The sequence below is a fragment of the Nomascus leucogenys genome, chromosome 2 (assembly GCF_006542625.1).
Source record: "Nomascus leucogenys isolate Asia chromosome 2, Asia_NLE_v1, whole genome shotgun sequence".
Classification (NCBI taxonomy): Eukaryota; Metazoa; Chordata; class Mammalia; order Primates; family Hylobatidae; genus Nomascus; species Nomascus leucogenys.
In genome coordinates, this window is record NC_044382.1 from 28,669,934 (window position 1) to 28,689,171 (window position 19,238).

General features: G+C 44.2%; 3 protein-coding genes across 3 annotated transcripts in view; 2 read left to right on the plus strand and 1 right to left on the minus strand.

Moving 5' to 3' along the window:
* HMGXB3 (HMG-box containing 3) overlaps nt 1-12,972 on the minus strand; it is a 52,768-nt gene extending 39,796 nt beyond the window's left edge. Inside the window, exons 1-5 of the mRNA XM_030826654.1 lie at nt 12,300-12,972; nt 8,496-8,634; nt 6,837-7,011; nt 2,581-3,078; nt 854-952 (exon numbers count right to left, since the gene is read on the minus strand). Coding sequence (XP_030682514.1) covers nt 854-952; nt 2,581-3,078; nt 6,837-7,011; nt 8,496-8,632 — 909 coding nt within the window. The 5' untranslated portion in view covers nt 8,633-8,634; nt 12,300-12,972. The remainder of the gene's footprint in view (nt 1-853; nt 953-2,580; nt 3,079-6,836; nt 7,012-8,495; nt 8,635-12,299) is intronic.
* LOC101179584 (cactin-like) lies at nt 12,227-13,633 on the plus strand. Its single transcript, XM_030821635.1, has one exon. It carries the CDS (start codon nt 12,227-12,229, stop codon nt 13,172-13,174), a length of 948 nt encoding a protein of 315 aa, XP_030677495.1. The 3' UTR covers nt 13,175-13,633.
* TIGD6 (tigger transposable element derived 6) lies at nt 13,313-18,747 on the plus strand. Its single transcript, XM_012504997.2, is given in 3 exon segments — nt 13,313-13,545; nt 17,003-17,564; nt 17,567-18,747. Coding segments are annotated over 2 exon segments (1,563 nt in total). The 5' UTR covers nt 13,313-13,545; nt 17,003-17,083; the 3' UTR covers nt 18,649-18,747.
* The last annotated feature ends 491 nt before the right edge of the window (nt 18,748-19,238 follow it).

Consider the following 19,238-nt stretch of genomic DNA (forward strand, 5'->3'; position numbering starts at 1 on the left):
TATACTTAATGAGGAAGGACTGAATCCTTTCCTCCTTACATGAGGACAAGACAAAGATGTCTGCTCTTACCAGTTCTATTCAGCATTGTACCAGAAGTCCTAGACAATATCATAAGGCAAGAAAAAGAAGGAATTCAAATCAGAAAGGAGATATAAAACTGTCATTACTTGTAGACAGCATGATTAACTTTGTAGAAAACCCAACAGCCTCTACAAAAGTTACCAGAACTAATAAGTGAGTTAAGCAAAGTTACAGAATACAAGCCCAATATACAAAGCAATCAATTGTATTACGATGTACTAGTTGTAGGCAATCAAATATTGAAAATTTTCTAAAAATGCCTTTATAATAGTGTGAGAAAAAGATAAATAGGGATAAATCTCAGCCCCGATGCTGAAAAAAATATCAACTGGGAATCAAGAAACGAATCCAGTCTGACTTGTCTTGTAACCTTGAACAAGTCCTTTCTCTCCTCTGGGCCCCTTTTCCTAATCTGTACGATCACAGTATTGAATTAGATCAGTGGCTGTTCATTTTCCTAAATCATGTATGCTTATGAAAATTTTATAAAAGTCATGGAATCTATTCCAGGAAAAAAGTTTGTATAAAACTTGAGGTGAATTCATGGATCCCATGGAGATCTATCTACAACCCCCTTACCCCCATTAAGAACATATGGACCACATAATCCCTGAAATCTTTGCCAGTCCTCACATCCTGAGGTTCTAAGACTTTTAGAAATCTTCTTGGTCCTACAACTGGTAGCTCAGAAAGAAAAAAAGACAAATCTACTTAGAAAAAAAATGCTTATGATACCCTAATTGCCTTCAATCCCCCACATACAGTACTGACCAGTTTGATGGAGGTGGGGCTCTCCACAACCGAGTAGGCAGGCAGAGGCAACATGATGAACTGTGTGGCTGGTGCAGAGGAGCTACTCTCACTGGAATCCTATGGGCAATGAAGAGAAGGACAGTTTCACTGAAACAGAGTAAGGAACACCCAGGCCACTCAACACTGGAAGCCTGCATTAAGTTTAATAACAGACAGTGTACTCATCCCAATGTGCTTATCAAAAGGAATGAATTTGTGATTATCTCAAAAAGTTTAATTAAGAACAAAGAGAAAACTATTTCCACAGGAAATGTGCTATGTTTATTTTATAGAAAACCGAGGTTCTAAGAGATTTAGGACTTCTAAGATCACATAAGCAGTTAGTGAGAGAATCTAATACTAACACTTTCAAGTGTTCTTGGCACCCTATTTACCTGCTTTAAACAGGCTAGTGGCGGCCGGGCGCGGCAGCTCACGCCTGTAATCCCAGCACTTTGGGAGGCCGAGGTGGGTGGATCACCTGAGGTCAGGAGTTCAAGACCAGCCTGGCCAACGTGGTGAAACCCCGTCTCTACTAAAAAAAAAAAATACAAAAATTAGCCAGGTGTGGTGGTACATGCTTGTAATCCCAGCTACTTGGAGGCTGAGGCAGGAGAATCGCTTGAACCTGGTAGGCGGAGGTTGCAGTGAGCCGAGATTGTGCCACTGCACTCCAGCCTGGTTGACAAGAGCAAAACTCCATCTCAAAGAAAACCAAAAAAACAAAAAAACAACCAACAACAAGAACTGGCTAGTTGCACGCTTCATTATCATAAACAGCACTGAGGCAACAAATAAGGATTTAGCCCTGGGACAGATTGCAGGGGTACTTGTTCTCTTCTGCCCAGGCCATAAGGGCTACAGCAAGCTGGTCCTCTTAGCCTGCACAGAAAGACTCCCATCTCTGAGAATGCTATCCTCTCCAAGGTTATAGAGGGCAGGGTATATATTATACTGTGGCATGGTAGCAGTTTCTCTCCACTTCCACTTCTAGGAGATGAGGTTGTTGGGATCACTAAAAGTGCTGCTTTCCCCTCAACTGAGAGTGACACTTAGGCCACTGTACAAACTTATTTCCTCTTTCTCAGATATAAGTCCCATCAACCTGGCCTTGAAGATAACTTTTTTCTTCTTACCCCATCTGAATCCAGGAAGACCTGGGTACAGGTCTTGTGTGAAAATTCTTGTACATAGCTCAAGGTGCCATTGTTTGCTGAAATAGTCTTCAGGGAGCCAGTGTGATGGCACAAGCCTATAATCCTGGCTACTCGGGAGGCTGAGGCAGGAGGACTGCTTAAAAGCAGGAATGCAAGACCAGCTTGGGCAACAGAGTGAAATCCCATTTCAAGAAAAGGAAAGTCTTCAGAAAACATAAAATCCTGACTGATACTAAATTGCCTGACAGATCCTAGCTTTGACTCATGGATAATTCAAATACAATTCGCAGCTTTCTTGCTAATGTAGCTTATGAACCATCTCATGTGAAGAAAATTCTGGCTAAGCTGGGCAAAGAGTTGGTAAGAGTGCCTGAGAAATTCCAAAGAACTCTGGAGTGAGCCCAGGGGCAAGACACATTCAAGAGAACTACAGTAAGTGCCACACCAGCACTCTTGATTACCACTGCTTTGGAATCACACTGTATGGTACTAGCTGCCCTTTAAGTAACTCCAGACAAAGCCAAAGACATCAGTACCAAAGCCACTTACCCTCATGACTGTTACCACTGATACACTCTCCCCAACCTGGGGGTGGGGCACAGCCAGGCTTCCAGTGGGGAGGTCTGGTGAGCCATTCACCAAGGTCTCTTCAATTACCAGGCTTGTCTGGTAAGGTTGGTGGCTCTCCCCTACTTCTAGGGAAGCGTCCTCTAGGAGCACATCCTGGTTGAGGATCTCTGAGGTGGCAATCTCCTGTACAGCACCTGACTGGGTAAGGGCTCCCACCTCCTCAGCCAGGGCCTCCACAGCCAGGCACTGCTCTGCCATGCCTGCATGGCTGGGCACTTTCTCCGGGGCAGTGTTGGACACAAGAGGAGGTCCTTTCGGGGACATCTGGTTCTGAGCCACACATAGCTCTAGCTGAGGGCAGTTCCGGTCCTCCTGCAGGCTGCTCTTGGGGATGATGATATAATCTGAGCGTGGGAGGATCTTGCGGAAACCTGGGATGTCCGGAACCACAGCAGTCAGTGCAGACAGCTTAGAGTTCTGAGGATGAGGAAGCCAGGAAGGGGGAGACAAGCAGAGATAAATGGACTAAGACCACATGGAGAGAGAGAAATATATATGTGTGTAAGCTCTTTTTTTTTTTTTCCTGCAAAAGGGACTGGAAAAACTCTACTCTCTTGACCTAATTCAGATAAGGTCAGCCCCTGCCAACAGCAGTGTCATCTTCATTTGAATCACGGTTTAGCCAATGTAGCTTATTCACTCAGTCACACAGGAAACAGCATGGACTGAACTCTGGAAAGAGCACTGGTCTTGCCATATGAAACTGTGAGCTGGAACCTGAGGTCTGGCATAGCCTTGAGCAAATCCTTTCCCCTCCTGAGGCCTCAGCTGCCCCATCTGTAAAACAAGGGAGCTGAATCTGGCAATTTATGAGTTCCTTTTGAGCTCTGATACTTTAGGATTCCAAAGCAGTATAAGATTCAAACATTAGAATGTATAACGCTCAATAAAAACCCAAAAAGCATAAAATACAAGTTAACAGGCTAAGATGAAACTCAAGGCAGCAAGTAAGCATTCTGACCTCACTGGTTTTCCCCAGACTTACAAAGAAGAGGATGAACAGATCACAAAGCTAAGGGGCTTCATGAGAAGCCTGCGTGAGAGAAAGTATATATAGAAAGGGTTATGTCACAAGGTCCTGAATATACTAAGGAAAAAAATGTGAATATTAACAATGACCCAGTACCTTCAGGTTTAGAAAATGTTTTCAAACACATTATCTGATTTTATCTTAAAAACAACACTATTATGTTAGATAAGATTATTATTCCCATTTAACAAATGAGAAAATTTAGGATGGAACTCAGGGAGGTAAACTTTCCCTAAACACAAAATTAGTAAACAGTAAAGCTGGGACTCCAGGCCAGGTCTTGTAAGTATCAAGAAGGCCAGGTACTAAAAAGCACAGCCCTGAATGGCTAATTGGCACCAAGAAAAAGTCATTTATGTTTTATTTTTTCCATTTAAACTTAAAGGCACCGAATAAGGAAAACAGAAAAGTTCAAAGTGAACAGTTAAATGAGATGTGAAATTAAACAGAACAAAAAAATAATTTCAGAAGTATCTTTTAAAATGAACACTAAAGTCAACTACAAAAGGATTCTTCAATAAATCAAAAGCAAGAAGTTGATGAGACTACTTAAGGCATAAAGGAAGCACTCAGAAATGAAAAGTTAAAAGCAGCACTCAGATGAAACATAAGAGCAGATGGACTGAATCTTTTATGGAGCCTTTATTGGAGAGGTAATGGGGAAATGGCATTCTCAAGCCACCCTTTGAAACAGCCATGTTAGGAGAACAAGACTATATGGTGGCAAATACATATAGGATGGCCTTGACTTAACAAATCCAAGCACAAAGAAACCTGGAAGGCCTCAATGATACTCATTTTATAGACTAGAAGGGATAACACTGGAACCTGCACTTGGCAAGAGACCTGAAGGGCTGCTAAGGAGGACAGCCTGCCACAGGGCTCTGACAGGCTCCCAAGGTATGCGGGCATTGAGGGTCTTCCCATCACACCAGGCAGTCTGGGAGAGGTCAAACACAGCACATAAAGCTTCACTCAGTCTTGGTACATTCCAGGTACTCTATAAATGCCACTTTTCCTTATTATATAGTCACTGAATGTTTAATCTACTAAAGGGTAATATTTATTATGTCAGTATTATCAAGAATTCAGGCCGGGCGCAGTGGCTTACGCTTGTAATCCCAGCACCTTGGGAGGCCGAGGCGGGCAGATCACGAGGTCAGGAGATTGAGACCACGGTGAAACCCCGTCTCTACTAAAAATACAAAAAAAAAATTAGCTGGGCGTGGTGGTGGGCGCCTGTAGTCCCAGCTACTCGGAGAGGCTGAGGCAGGAGAATGGCGTGAACCCGGGAGGCGGAGCTTGCAGTGAGCCGAGATTGCGCCACTGCACTCCAGCCTGGGCGACAGAGCGAGACTCCGTCTCAAAAAAAAAAAAAAAAAAAAAAAAAAAAAAAAAAAAAGAATTCAGCTAGGTGATTTACATTACCTATTTTAAACATTATGAGAAGAGACTACTGCCATTTTACAGATGAGGAAATCAAGACTCAAAAGTTAAAATGGTCACTCGGCTATTATCAGAACTAACCTATTCATGTTCTTGGTGGCAGTGGTAGAAATAGTGGTAGATAGAAATAAGCATGTAAATAAGGAAGAATCATTGCAGATGATTTAAAATTTTTTAAAGTCTTGATAATGATCTACATTACTGTGTAGTTTTAAAAACCAAATCACTCCAGGATTACGTAGGATTTTCTTTATCATGCACAAAAAGATTGCTGATGTGTGTGTGTGTGTGTGTGTGTGTGAAAGTCTCACTCTGTTGCCCAGGCTAGAGTGCAGTGGCACAATCACGGCTCACTGCAACCTCCACTTCCCCAGCTCAAGTGATCCTCCCACATCAGCTTCCTGAGTGGCTGGGACTACAGGTGTATGCCACCACGCCTGGCTAATCTTTTCCTATTTTTGTAGAGATAAGAGTTTCGCCATCTTGCCCAGGCTAAGTCTTAAACTCCTGGGCTCAAGTGATCCTCCCACCTCAGCCTCCTGAAGTGCTGGGATTACGGGCATGAGCTACCACACTCAGCCTAGACTGCTGATTTTATTATAATAAGGAAACCAAAGGGAGTAGATAAACTTTTCTTAGACTCCATCTCCACTCCACTACAGGGATTATTTCCCAGATTCACTGTTAATTAACAAATCACCTAGAGGAGGGAGCAGAGAGTAGCATCTCCAAGCCTGTAGGTAAGACAAAGCTCTCTCAGAAAGAAGAATGCCAGGCCAATAAGCACAAAATAATTTAAATGGCAGCAGCAGGTGAGCTCCAATAAGGGAAAATACAACCTGTTCTGCTATAACGTCGTTGTTGCTGTTGCTCTACATTACCAAAATAAAAGTTACAGACAATTGTTTCTATTGAAATAAGGAGTTAAGGTTAAAAGGTTCCAGCCTGCAACAGCAAGGTTATTCTTCCTGCAGGAATTTCAGTTTAAAAAAACAGCAGTTTATGCCATGACAGGGATACTCTCAAAAAAAAACAAAAACCCAGCAGTTTAAATAGCTGCCAGTGTATTTTGTTATTGTGAAGTAGAAATAAGAAAATGCTGACAGACATAATTCTAAATGCTTCCTTGTTAGTCCTTTAACCCAAGCACCCAAAGCCTTGGTCTTCTCCACCATCTTTGGCTTTACTTGCATTTTTGCTTTCAGCATAGTTTCCAACCACCAGTGCTAACAAAATAATGTGGTACTGTATTACACAAGCAGCTCTATCTACCTCTAAACATGCAAGCCTTATTCCTGATAGCAGTTAGTACAATACATTACATTCAATCTGTAATACGAAAATTCATGGCATAGGAGAAATGCCTATATAAACTACTGTATTTAAGTTTACTACATTAAAGCTACTATATTATAGTAACTACAAGGGGCTCCAAGTTACACTAAAATTTAGAAAAGGAACCTAAGGCTCACTGTAGAAAACACAAAAAAGTGTCAGCTCCACGTATTGCTGCAACCGAAGAGGACAAGAGAGTGCAGGACATCATCAAAATGGAAACAAGCAAGCTCAGAGTCAAGAAGGATAAAATGATAAAAGTTTTCCCAAAAAAAGCAAAGAAAACAGAACAAGGGGCTTGGTTTCCCCAAGGCCTTCATCACTGAACCAGTGGAAAAAATAGCTGGAAAAAAAAATTACTTACAGGATCCAAACCTTCCTTCTCTAGTTTGGCTTTCTCCAAGTAGTAACTCCTCTCGGCCACGCTGAGAAGCCTCCAACTCTCACTAATCTTCTTATTGATCTCAGACTGAGGGAGGTGGGGGAGCTCTTGCTGCACTTTCAGGTAGATGTCGTAATAGTACAGAAGGTAAGCAGACCTGAGGAAGCAATGACTTCTTCAGGCTTTTCCAGTAATGGCAATGCTGGCAGAAATGCCTCCACTTCCCACTCCCCATCCCTCGACCCGGGACTTCATTCAGCCAGTAAGTACTACTATGCTAAGATATGGGTAGTCAAGAGGTTGATAAAACCTAGCTTCTCATTTCTAAGCATTTATCTAAATAGGGACTGAAAGTCAAGCAAAGAAACATTTAAATAACATCCTCAGATGGTGTTATATATGTTATAATCTTATTCCTGATTATAACTGATAGCTGTCAGTACAACACAAATTATATTACATTCAATTTGTAATATAAAAACTCATAGTATAGAGAAATGCTTATATAAGCTACCATATTAAAGTTACTACATTACAGCCACTATATTACAGTCAGGACTAACTATCCAGGAAGATAAGGGGCTCCAAGGGAGGAGGGGAAAATGAATGGTAAAGATAGCAAGTGGCTGTTTTCCCTTCAGAAACCTGGAAGCAAAGGCTTATTTGACTGGCTTTCCTAAAGATCACTTTTTGTGCAGGAATGATTTTAAATCCAACAGAAGCAAAGATAGATACAGGCGTCCCGTCCTGTCATTCCACTCTCAGGGAAAGCTTCCTCAAGGGGCTGGTTATCACTCACACTCCGTACTCCTCTACGCAGCCTTTGGTCATCAACCTGGTCAATGGCACCTCCCCAAGGATGAGAGAGGGAAGCAAGCAGACCAATCAAAATGACCAATGCTGGTAGTTTCAGCAAGTTTGAGGTATTCAGAGTCAAGAGTGAAATTAGAGCTACAATTTGGATATTCTGTACAGATATAATTGGTATTATTTCTTTTTGTGTGGTTTTTTCCTTTTTTTCTTTTTTTTTTGAGATGGAGTTTCGTTCTTGTTGCCCAAGCTGTAGTGCAATGGCACAATCTCGGCTCACCGCAACCTCCGTGTCCCAGATTCAAGTGATTCTCCTGCCTCAGCCTCCCAAGTAGCTGGGATTACAGGCGTGCGCCACCACACCTGGCTAATTTTGTATTTTTAGTAGAGACAGGGGTTCTCCATGTTGGTCAGGCTGGTCTCGAACTCCTGACCTCAGGTGATCCACCCGTCTCGGCCTTCCAAAGTGCTGGGATTACAGGCATGAGCCATCGCGCCCGGCCTTATTTCTAATTTTGTAATTTTATTAATGCTTTGTTTTAAATGTTTAAATAACAACAATGGCATAATAATAAATAATGTAGCTCTTTTGTACCTAGCTTCTACCATCAGTATGGTACAATTTCCTGTGACAACTTGAAAACAAAAGCAAAGTCTGGCCAGTAATGGCAATGCTGGCAGAAATCCCTCCACTTCCCACTCCCCATCCCTCGACCCAGGACTTCAATAATAACACTCTTTTTCAAAGAGTCTTAAAAGTTTTCCTCAATGCAGCTCTCCAAGCAACTTCCGTTTATAAATGCTAGCAGCAATCAAAATGTGTTGGCTAACCTGGGTTTCTTGGCCTTTTCTCCATGTATTTTATACTTTTTCTTCTTCTTGGGTGGCCCAGGAGAGGTGTAACAATAGGCTTCCTCAATTTCCTCCATCACGACAGTTACCTCAGTACCATCATATGATGCGTCCATGGCTAAAGGAAAGGAAAGTCAAAATAAAGTTTCCAGAATCTACCCTAAGAGGGGCAGCAGCTTCCTGATCAAATAACCCCTTACCTCTGCCAGTGCCTTAAGGCTCAGACATTTCCCACACCCCATATATCCTAAGAAGCACCTGGCTTGGTTGTTTAACATACAGATTCCAGAGCTCTACTTCAGCCCTCCTGGAGCAGAATCTCCCGAGGGTATGGAAATCCACATGCTTAACAAATGCCTCAGGTGATTCCTTAGACCGAGCAAATTTGTGACTACTGCCTTAGAAATACTTTTCACTTATATTCACTTATATTCATGGGATACAGTACCCACTCACCCCGCAAAGATTTATTAGCCCCAAATTATAACAATTCTATATGGAAACAGTTTAAAAAAAAAATGCTTGGCCAGGAATCAGAAGTTCTGGCCCATTCCTCCTATGTTTCATCAACTTAAGCAAATGCCTTCGTTGATTCACTCAAACATGTAGTAAGGGCTGTATGTAAAAGATTTCTTTACACTCTGCCAGCTTGTGCAATTTTGGGCAGGTCTTTTAGCTGCTTTTTGTTCAGCTTTCTCCCTCTCATGTATAAAAAAAGATATGTCTCACCTACCTTCCCACAGATTTATAGTGATAAGACTCAAAGGATACAATAGATACAACTCTATTTTAAAATAATTGGCTGGGCGCAGTGGCTCACATCTATAATCTCAGCACTTTGGGAGGCTGAGATGGGAGGGTTGCTTGAGGCCAGGAGTTTGAGGCCAGCCAGCCTGGTCAACATAGTGAGACCCCATCTCTATTAAAAAAAATAAAAATCTTTTTTAATTAAAAAAAAAAGAGAAAATAGTCAAGTGCTATACAAATGAAAAGGGTTTGTTTTTGGGTTGTTTTTGTTTTTCAAGACACGGTCTCATTCTGTCACTAGAGTACAGTGGCACACTCTGGGCTCACTACAGCCTCGACCTCCTGGGCTCAAGCAATCCTTCCACCTCAGCCTCCTGAGTAGCTGGGACTACAGGTGATGTCACCACGCCCGGCTAATTTTTTGGAGAGATGGGGTTTTGCCATGTTGGCCAGGTTGGTCTCAAAATCCTGGACTCAGGTGATCTGCCCACCTTGGCCTCTCAAACTGTTGGTATTACGGCGTGAGTGGGATTACATGCGCCCAGTTAGGTTCATTCCTAAAGTCAGGTAACTGGCAGGAAAAAAAAAAATGAAAGAGTTCATTAAGTTTTTTTTTATTTTATATAATTTAAAAAATAATAAGAGAGATGAGATCTCGTTATGTTGTCCAGGCTGGTCTTGAACTCCTGGGCTCAAGCGATCCTCTTACCTCAGCCTCCCAAAGTGCTATAATTACAAGCGTGAGCCACCGCATCTAGCCTCTGTTAAAGACTATTATCTGTGTCTGAGATGCTTAACAACCTTCCCAAGGCCACCAAGCCCAAGCAGGGACTTGAGAGATAGATTTTTAACTCAAAAATCCAACTCCCTGGACCTTCTTTCATTATGTTACACTGCTATCCATCTCCACTGGCAACCCTCCAAACCAGTACGGTTCAATAAACTCTGATGATGGAAATGTTCTACATCTGTGCTGTCAAATATAGTAGCCACCAGCCACATATGGCTATCGAGCACTTGAAATATGGCTAGTGTGACTGAAGAATTGAATTAGTTGTAATTTTAAATGTATTCATTTTTAAGACAAGGTCTCACTCTGTCCCCTCAGCTGGAGTGCAGTGATGCGATCCTGTCTCACTGCAGTCTCCACCTCCCAGGCTCAAGTGATCTTCCCACCTTGGCCTCCCAAGTAGCTAGGACTACACATGTGCACCACCACGTCCGGCAAATTTTTAAATTGTTTGTAGAGATGAGATCTCACTATATTATCCAAGCTGGTCTCCAACTCCTAGGCTCAAGCAATCCTCCTGCCTTGGCCTCCCAACGTGCTGGGATTACAGGCATGAGCCACCACCACACCTGGCCAATTGTAATTAATGAAAATAGCAACATATGCTAGGAGCTAGAGACAGCACAGATCTAAAGTCATCTGGCCAACCAACATCAGCTCTCTGGTGCTGGGCTAAAAAAACAGAGAATCTACTAACAGCTTCTATGTCTAGGAAAAGAGGCATAAAAAACTTAATAACTAGTTCAAGAAGAGTTAGTTTTTTTTTGTAGCCAAGCTCTAAATTGGAGTTTTACCACAAGTCTCAATCCTTGGAGGGAGAAAGGCTCACAGAAACCACTTGAATTTGACAAGAGGAAAATAACATAGTTGCCCCTGAAAATCTGTCAGGAGGAAATTCAGAATTCTGGGAAGAGGCAGTTGTGGTGGTAAATATGGGACTGATACGTGCAGTACAAAGCCACACACCTCTCATTTAGACCTCACTCCACAAATAAGGTATAATGAGCACTGCACGTGGAGTCAAGAGACCTAAACTCTAACCTTATGATCTCAGAGAAGTCTATTCCACATCCTAAATTTCAACTGTTTCTACTGTGAGAAGAGGATGAACCCAGTGGCTCCTAGTCTTTTGGAGGCAAGAATTCTTTTGACAATGTTGCGAAAGCTTAAAAAAACAAACAACTACAACAACAAAAAACCTCTACTAGAAATTGCAGACACACTGTATTTCACCTATAATTTTCAGGATATACCCCAGGTAAAGCACACATTATTCCTAAGGTTCTTCCTAGTTCTCTGTCATCTCTAAATGATTCCTCTTCCTATTAAAAACAAAAACTAAACTAACAAAAACAAAACAAAAACCTACATTCTAACTGTCATAGTGCAACCCAGGAAGAGAACACAGTCTACAACTTGGCTGGGTAAGCAATAGGCCAGTAAAGGATAAGGGAAGCAGGAGTTCAAATCAAGGCTACGTGGGGACTGCGCTTTTTTGCCCTGAATTGACTTCTGGGCGGCTGAAAGCCTTGTGGAGAAGGGCAGTAACTGCAGGAGAGCATCTGTAATGAATGGCATATAGGGTACTAAGCACCCCGAGCAAAACGGGTTAGGAAACAGTCATTACAGCCACCTTGGGCTGAGGGCAGGAAGACAACACCCTAGGGTTTTGTTTTATTACCCTGTTCTAAGCCTGAGTCCAAGTTTGTTTATCAGACTCGAGGCCGCAGTATAGGAATGCAAAAAAAGGCAGGACAATATAAGGTTAAAAACGAAGGGCTCTAGAGGACAGAAAATCCGGGTTCTAGTACAGGCTACACCAGTCGCACCAGCACGGGGCCCTCTGACCTTAAGCAATCTACTTACCCTAAGTCTCCGCTATTTCATCTGTAAAACAGAGTTAAGGTCAATACCTGAAATATGCGAGACACTTTCTCTGTCCCATCAGATCCTCCTTGGAATCTCACGAGATGGCCTTTGAGGGCTCAGCCATGGGCCACAGTTTGACTCTGGGCTAGCTCCTTTCCCTCATTCTGGGTCATGAATGAAGCAAGAACCAAACCAGACAAAGTCTTGGTCAAGCTAAGACGTCTGGGACATCCGAATGTCCCATACGGATTGCGGAAGGAGGACACTAAGGCTCAGTGGCCCTACTTTGTGGAAGAGTCAGTAGATGCTCAGAGAGCCGCAGCATCCAACTCGAGGTCGCCCAGCGGCTCGGCGCGGCCCTCGAAGGCGGGACTTACCCGGAGGAGCGTGCAAGCCGCGCCGCTCACATTCCCGGAGGCGCTTGGCCCGGCGGCTCGACGAGGGGGATGGCTGGCGCACTCGCGCTCCCCGCTGTCGGCGAGAGGCGGCTCCAGTCGTGACAGCAGCAACAAGCAAGTGGAGGCGAGGGCTCGCGCGCGCATCCCGGGGGCTGGAGGAGCCCCGGCCCCGCGGCCCCGCCCGGCGACACACGGCGCGGAGTCGCGACAGCCCCTCTCGCTTCCCCTCCTCGGAGTCGCGATATGGGGTCGTGAAGGGCAAGTATAGGAGCACAGGTTCGCTCCGCAGGCTTCTCACCGATGCCTGCCGAGGGCCCCGGGGGTCAAGCCCCGGGGAGCTCGAGGAAGACAGCAGGGACACGGTCGTCACCGAGAAACCGGTTTGGCGGCTGCAGCGGCAGCAGCGGCACACCACGGATCGCCAGGGAGACCCGTCCCGGCGGCCCTCGCGGCGCACCGGAAGCGGTCGGCGGCGCGTGACTGCACGCGACCCCTGGCGCAAGCGCAACAGCCCAGCCCTAGCTTGGGGGCGGATCCACACGAACTGCTCAAAGGCTTGGAGGGGGTCTAGTAAGGCGAACGGACTGCTTCCGGCCAGAGATCCCGGGCGGAGGAGGAAGCTGTGGCTGCCGGCGGTGGCCCCGGCCGCTCAGCCCCCGGGCACTGCTGTGGGGCGTTCAGGTAACAGGGGCGGGGCTGTGCTGAGCATGCGGGATCTAGGCCCCGCCTCACCTTTCAGAGCCACGTCGGGCGCTGGGAAGCCTACAATACCACCCTCTCCTCAGCACGACGTTCAAGGCCTGACCTCAGCTTGTCTCAGTCTTTCCCTCATTCAGGATCGGGTTCATACGTAGTGCCGCATCAAGTAGCGCCTTCCTCACTCCAGTGATCTGTCCTCAATCCGTCTCTCCCACTGGCCCACGAATAGTGATGGTAGTGAGTTCCTGGAGTGACTCAAGCTGAGCTGAATGACCGTATGGAGAGCCTCCGTAAATCAAATAGGAATTGGATTGGATTGTCCTTTCTCTCCAGTGTCACAAGTTATCCACATTTGTACAAGTTCCCGCACAAGTCTCACTGTATTCCAATCTGCCTACTTCTCTGCATCTACCGCCATCACCAACCTTCTAGCCACCATCATCTCCTGCCTGGACTGATGTAGTTCTCCCCACATCCCCTCTACAGTCTGTTCTCCACGAAGCAGTCAGATTGATCATTTTGCACTGTAAGTCTGATCAAGTCACTCCCTGCTTAAAACCCTCCAGTGTCTCATTCACTTAAAATAAAATTCAGACGTCTTAGCTTGACCAAGACTTTGTCTGATTTGGCTCTTGCTTCATTCTCTTTCTATGTCTCCTCTCAATATTAGTAGTTCCCAGAACCAGCTATATAGCACTCTGTAGTGTTTGGAGTGCAAGCTTTGTTGTGAGCCTCCCTGGGTTTGAATCCCAGCCCTGCCACAAGTAAGCAATATTAAGCATGTAAAGTGCTTAACAAATGAGGTTTACGCAGTAGATCCTCCCACCTCAGTAAATGGCACCATCATCCGCTGGATTGCTCAGTGCTCAAACCAGAAACCTGGGCGTTATCCTTGACTCCTCCTTCACCTTACATCCGGTCCAGCACAGGGCTTGCAAAAACATAGCCCCAAACTGACTACTACTCACCATGTCTCTATTACTACTCTAATCCAAGCCACCATTATCTCATGTGGACTCCTGCTTTTTTCTCTGATACCTTTCCACTCTACACAGCAGTCATCTCTCCTTCCTTAAAATCCTTCAGTAGCTTCCTATTGCACTCAAATTAACATCCAAACTGTATATGGCCTACTGGTCTAGCCTGCTTTTATCTTCAGATTTAAGGCATCTCTTAGGAAAATCAACTTTACCCATTAGGTTCTCTACCCTGCAACCGAAAGACTATATTGTAAATCTGATAATGTCATTCCAGAAAAACAAAACCAAAAAACCGTCAAAAGCCTCTTAATGCCCCTAAAGCAAGCTAGAATCCTAACTAGGACTTCCTGTGATTTGTTCCTTGCTTTCTTCTCCAAAGAATTTTTTGTTCCTGACCAGGACATTCTATTTTCTATAGTATTTCATTGCCTTTCATATTAAATATTTCCTTTCATCTCATGAGTTCCTATTTGTTTATTCTTTAAGGCCCACCATATTGCTCCCTCTTTAAAATGCACTGCCCATCCATGCCCCACTCCAGTTGATTATCTGCCCTTTTATGTTCCAATAGTACTCTGTAACCTCTGATTTAGTTTTCACATGCTCTAGTGTTTGTCTTCCCTGGTAGGCTCCTCAAAGGTGGACACTATGCTCCATTCATCTCTGTATGGCTGGCATTAAGCATACTGCTAAATACATAGTACATGTCATGAATGGATGGATACATGTATGGAGGTGATAGTAAAAATCTACCCTTGAGAAGGGACAGTCATAGTGTAAAGTCACAGCAGGTTCTCTTGTCCTTTGAGGATTCTCATGATAAAATGCCTACGAAGGCAATTACCCAAAACTGCTACTGCTGGATCGTGTTTTGTTGGACCAGCGTGGGGCAGGGGGACTGTTTGTTTTAAATTCTGAATACTTCTAGACAAGATACACCACAACATTCTCCAAATACTTCAATCTCTGTTTCACTCACTTACGCCACCATCCTGGCCCCTAAAGCCATTTGAGTTTGGAGCATCTATCTAGGGTCCAAGACTTAAATCTGGAAGGACCTTAGGCATCATCTGGTCTTGTGGTTTGCAACCATGGGACTTTTCAAAAATATATATTTAAAAAAAAGAAAATAGGCCCAGAGAGGGACTGTACTACAACCTGCCCATCACTTCTGCCATAATCTGTCACCTAATTGGTCTCTGCCTCTTTGATCCATTTTCCACAAAATGGCCAAAGTGATCCTTTTAAAATGCCTGAAAACGTCCGTGGATTTCTGTTGCACTCAAAATACCAACTCTTTACCATGGCATCTTTTTTTGTTTGTTTGAGACGGAGGCTCACTCTGTCGCCAGGCTGGAGTGCAGTGGTGTGATCTTGGCCCACTGCAACCTCCGCCTCCTGGGTTCAAGTGATTCTTGTGCCTCTGCCTCCCGAGTAGCTGGGATTATAGGCATGCGCCACCACACTCAGCTACTTTTTGTATTTTTTTTTGAGATGGGAGTCTTGCTTTGTCACCCAGGCTGGAGTGCAGTGGCGCGATTTCAGCTTACTGCAAGCTCCGCCTCCCGGGTTCACACCATTCTCCTGCCTCAGCCTCCTGAGTAGCTGGGACTACAGGCGCCCACCACCACGCCCAGCTAATTTTTTTGTATTTTTAATAGAGACAGGGTTTCACTATGTTGGCCAGGATGGTCTCGATATCCTGACCTCGTGATCCACCCACCTCGGCCTCCCAAAGTGCTGGGATTACAGGTGTGAGCCACCGCACCCAGCCTACCATGGCATCTTTGAATGGTCTGGCCACCCACCTTTGTCATATACTTGAATTCATGCAAATATTTCAGTTCCCTGAATACCTCAAGCTATTTTCGGTGTGTATGTTTTTTTTTTTTTTTTTTGAGACAGAGTCTTGCTCTTGTTGCCCAGGCTAGAGTGCAATGCACGATCTCAGCTCACTGCAACCTCCGCCTCCTGGGTTCAAGTGATTCTCCTGCCTTAGCCTCCCAAGTAGCTGGGATTACAGGCACCCGCCACCATGCCCAGCTAATTTTTGTATTTTTAGTAGAGTCGGAGTTTCGCCATGTTGGCCAGGCTAATCTGGCCGCCTTGGCCTCCCAAAGTGCTGGGATTACAGTCGTGAGCCACAGTGCCCGGCCTATTTTTGCTTTTGAGGCTTTGCTGATGCTGTGTCTTTTGCTGGACAGCCCTTTCCCCATATTCTTGGAGATCTCAGCTTCAGTGCCATCTTAGTGAGGACACCCCGACCACCTTTGTATAATAAGTAGATCTTCCTCTTTTATTCCTTGTCATAGTGTTTATTTCCTTTATAGCACATATCACCCTCTGTAATTATCTGTTTACTTATTATTTATCTTTCCCACCACATTTTATATTTCATAAGAACAGGGACCTTGACTCTATTGTTCATTACCCTTAAAGCTTGGCACCTGTAAATATAAAATGAATGTATGGCTACCAGAAACCTTCCCACAGTAAAAAATCTTTCCAGGCCAGATGGTGGTAGAGCTTTGAAGATCTCATTTTGGTGGAATTTCAAGCAGGACCATGGCCTGGCAGAAATAGTAATCTGAGTTAAGAAATCTAAGCTGCATGAACCTGGGTAGGCCCCTTCCCAGGGCCCCATTTTCTGTGTCCATCAAAGAAGCTGGATAATGACTTGGAATGTATACAGTGCAATGCTATTTGCAAAGCTCTTTCACTGCCTGTTATTTCAATCTGTTCTCATGGTAGGCATAGCAAACATTGTTATTCCCATTTTTATGGAGGTTCAGAAAGTTTAAGTAAACTAGATAAGATCACTTCTGTTTCAAACATTCTATGAGTCTTTATAAGTAGCCTCTACAAAAAGTCAGTAGCATGAATCCTATCTTCTCTTTACTTTGACCATAAATTGTCGTTTCCTAATACAATTTGTAAAAACCTGAACCATCTTTTAGGGGAAATCCATTGTTTCCTGATAGGTACTCCATTTTGTCTTCACAGTTTTCCACACTTGTGGCAAAGCAAGCCACGAGGAGGAACCAGACAGTCCTGTTAGTTGTGGCCAGCCCTCATTCCCTGGAAATGGCAAACAAGGGGAACAAGAAGCGTCGGCAGTTCTCTCTGGAGGAGAAAATGAAAGTTTTGGAAGCTGTAGACTCAGGCAAGAAGAAAGGTGACGTGGCAAAAGAATTTGGTATCACTCCCTCTACTGTATCTACATTCTTAAAGGATCACACCAAATTTGAAGAAAAGGTGCGGGAGGCATCCGTGGGACCCCAGCGGAAAAGGATGAGGAGTGCTCTTTATGATGACATTGATAAGGCTGTTTTTGCTTGGTTTCAAGAAATCCATGCCAAAACCATTCTTGTGACTGGTTCTGTCATTTGGAAAAAAGCACTAAATTTGGCCAACGTGCTTGGCTATGACAATTTTCAAGCAAGTGTGGGCTGGCTGAACAGATTTAGAGATCGCCACGGAATTGCTTTGAAAGCAGTCTGTAGAGAAGATAGTGACAGGTTAATGAATGGTCTAGGAATAGATAAGATTAACAAGTGGCATGCAGGGAAATTATAAAACTGATTGCTGACTACAGCCCAGATGATATCTTTAATGCTGATGAAACAGGAGTGTTTTTCCAGTTGCTTCCCCAGCACACACTTGCTGCTAAAGGAGACCATTGTAGAGGGGGCAAGTAAGCAAAGCAGCGGTTGACAGCACTCTTTTGTTGCAATGCCTCGGGGACTGAAAAAATGAGACCATTGATTGTTGGTATGTCAGCCAGCCCACACTGCCTCAAGAACATTCATTTCCTCCCTTGTGATTACCGAGCCAACCAGTGGGCTTGGATGACAAGGGATCTGTTTAATGAGTGGCTGATGCAAGTGGATGCCAGGATGAAGACGGCGGAACGCCGGATACTCTTGCTCATAGACAACTGCTCTGCTCATAACATGCTTCCATGCTTGGAAAGGATTCAGGTTGGGTATCTGTCCTCCAACTGTACTGCTGTCCTGCAGCCACTGAATCTTGGCATAATTCACACCATGAAAGTACTGTACCGGAGCCACCTTCTAAAACAGATCATTCTCAAGCTCAACAGCAGTGAGGATCAAGAAGAGGTGGACATCAAGCAGGCCATCGACATGATTGCTGCAGCATGGTGGTCAGTCAAGCCATCCACAGTGGTGAAATGTTGGCAGAAGGCAGGCATCATCCCTGTGGAATTTGCAGAATGTGACACAGAATCAGCACCCAGTGAACCAGACATTACCACTGAAAAGTTGTGGCACACAGTGGCTATTGCCACCGGTGTCCCAAATGAAGTAAATTTCCAGGACTTTGTTACTGCAGATGATGATCTCATTATCTCTCAGGACACAGACATCATCCAGGACATGGTGGCTGGCGAAAATACCAGTGAAGCAGGAAGTGAAGATGAAGGGGAGGTATCTTTACCAGAGCAACCAAAAGTCACCATCACAGAAGCCATATCAAGTGTACAGAAACTTAGACAGTTCCTTTCCACTTGTGTAGACGTTCCTGATGCCATTTTTGGACAATTAAATGGCATAGATGAATATTTAATGAAAAGAGTGACACAAACCCTTGTTGATTCCAAAATTACAGATTTCCTTCAAACAAAATAATGCAGGAATTTATTTCAGAAAATGTAGTTTACAAGAATAAAGATTTCTTTAGATAGGTTGTTGAGCCAATTTAAGTAAAGCAATATTATTGTGACAACATTCCAGTACTCTGAAATAGCCAAGAAACTTCCTTGAATGGAATTTGACTAATATGTGTGTTGTCTTTTCTTTTGTTTTTGGCTGTCTCTGGTCCTTGATTCAAGATGTATTTTGATTCATCCAAGGGTTTCCAAACTTGTCTGCACATTAGGATCACTTGAGAATCCTTTAAAAATTCCAAAGCTCAGGCCATATCCCAGGCCTATTAAATCACAATCTTTGGTGATGGGTCACAGGCATTGGTAGCTTTGAAGCTCTCCAGGTGATTCCAATGTGCAGACAAGTTTGGAAACTGAACCAACCACAGGAACATCAAGTACACTATGGGCCTGGGTCTAGCTTCTTTCCAGTAAGTCTGTCTCAGGGGCTTCCAAATTTAGCTCACATTAGAATCACTTGGAAGGCTTGTTAAAACCCTAGGCTGCTAGGCCCACCCCCAGAGACAGTAGACCTCAGGTGGGACCCAAAAATTTGCATTTCTAACACATTCT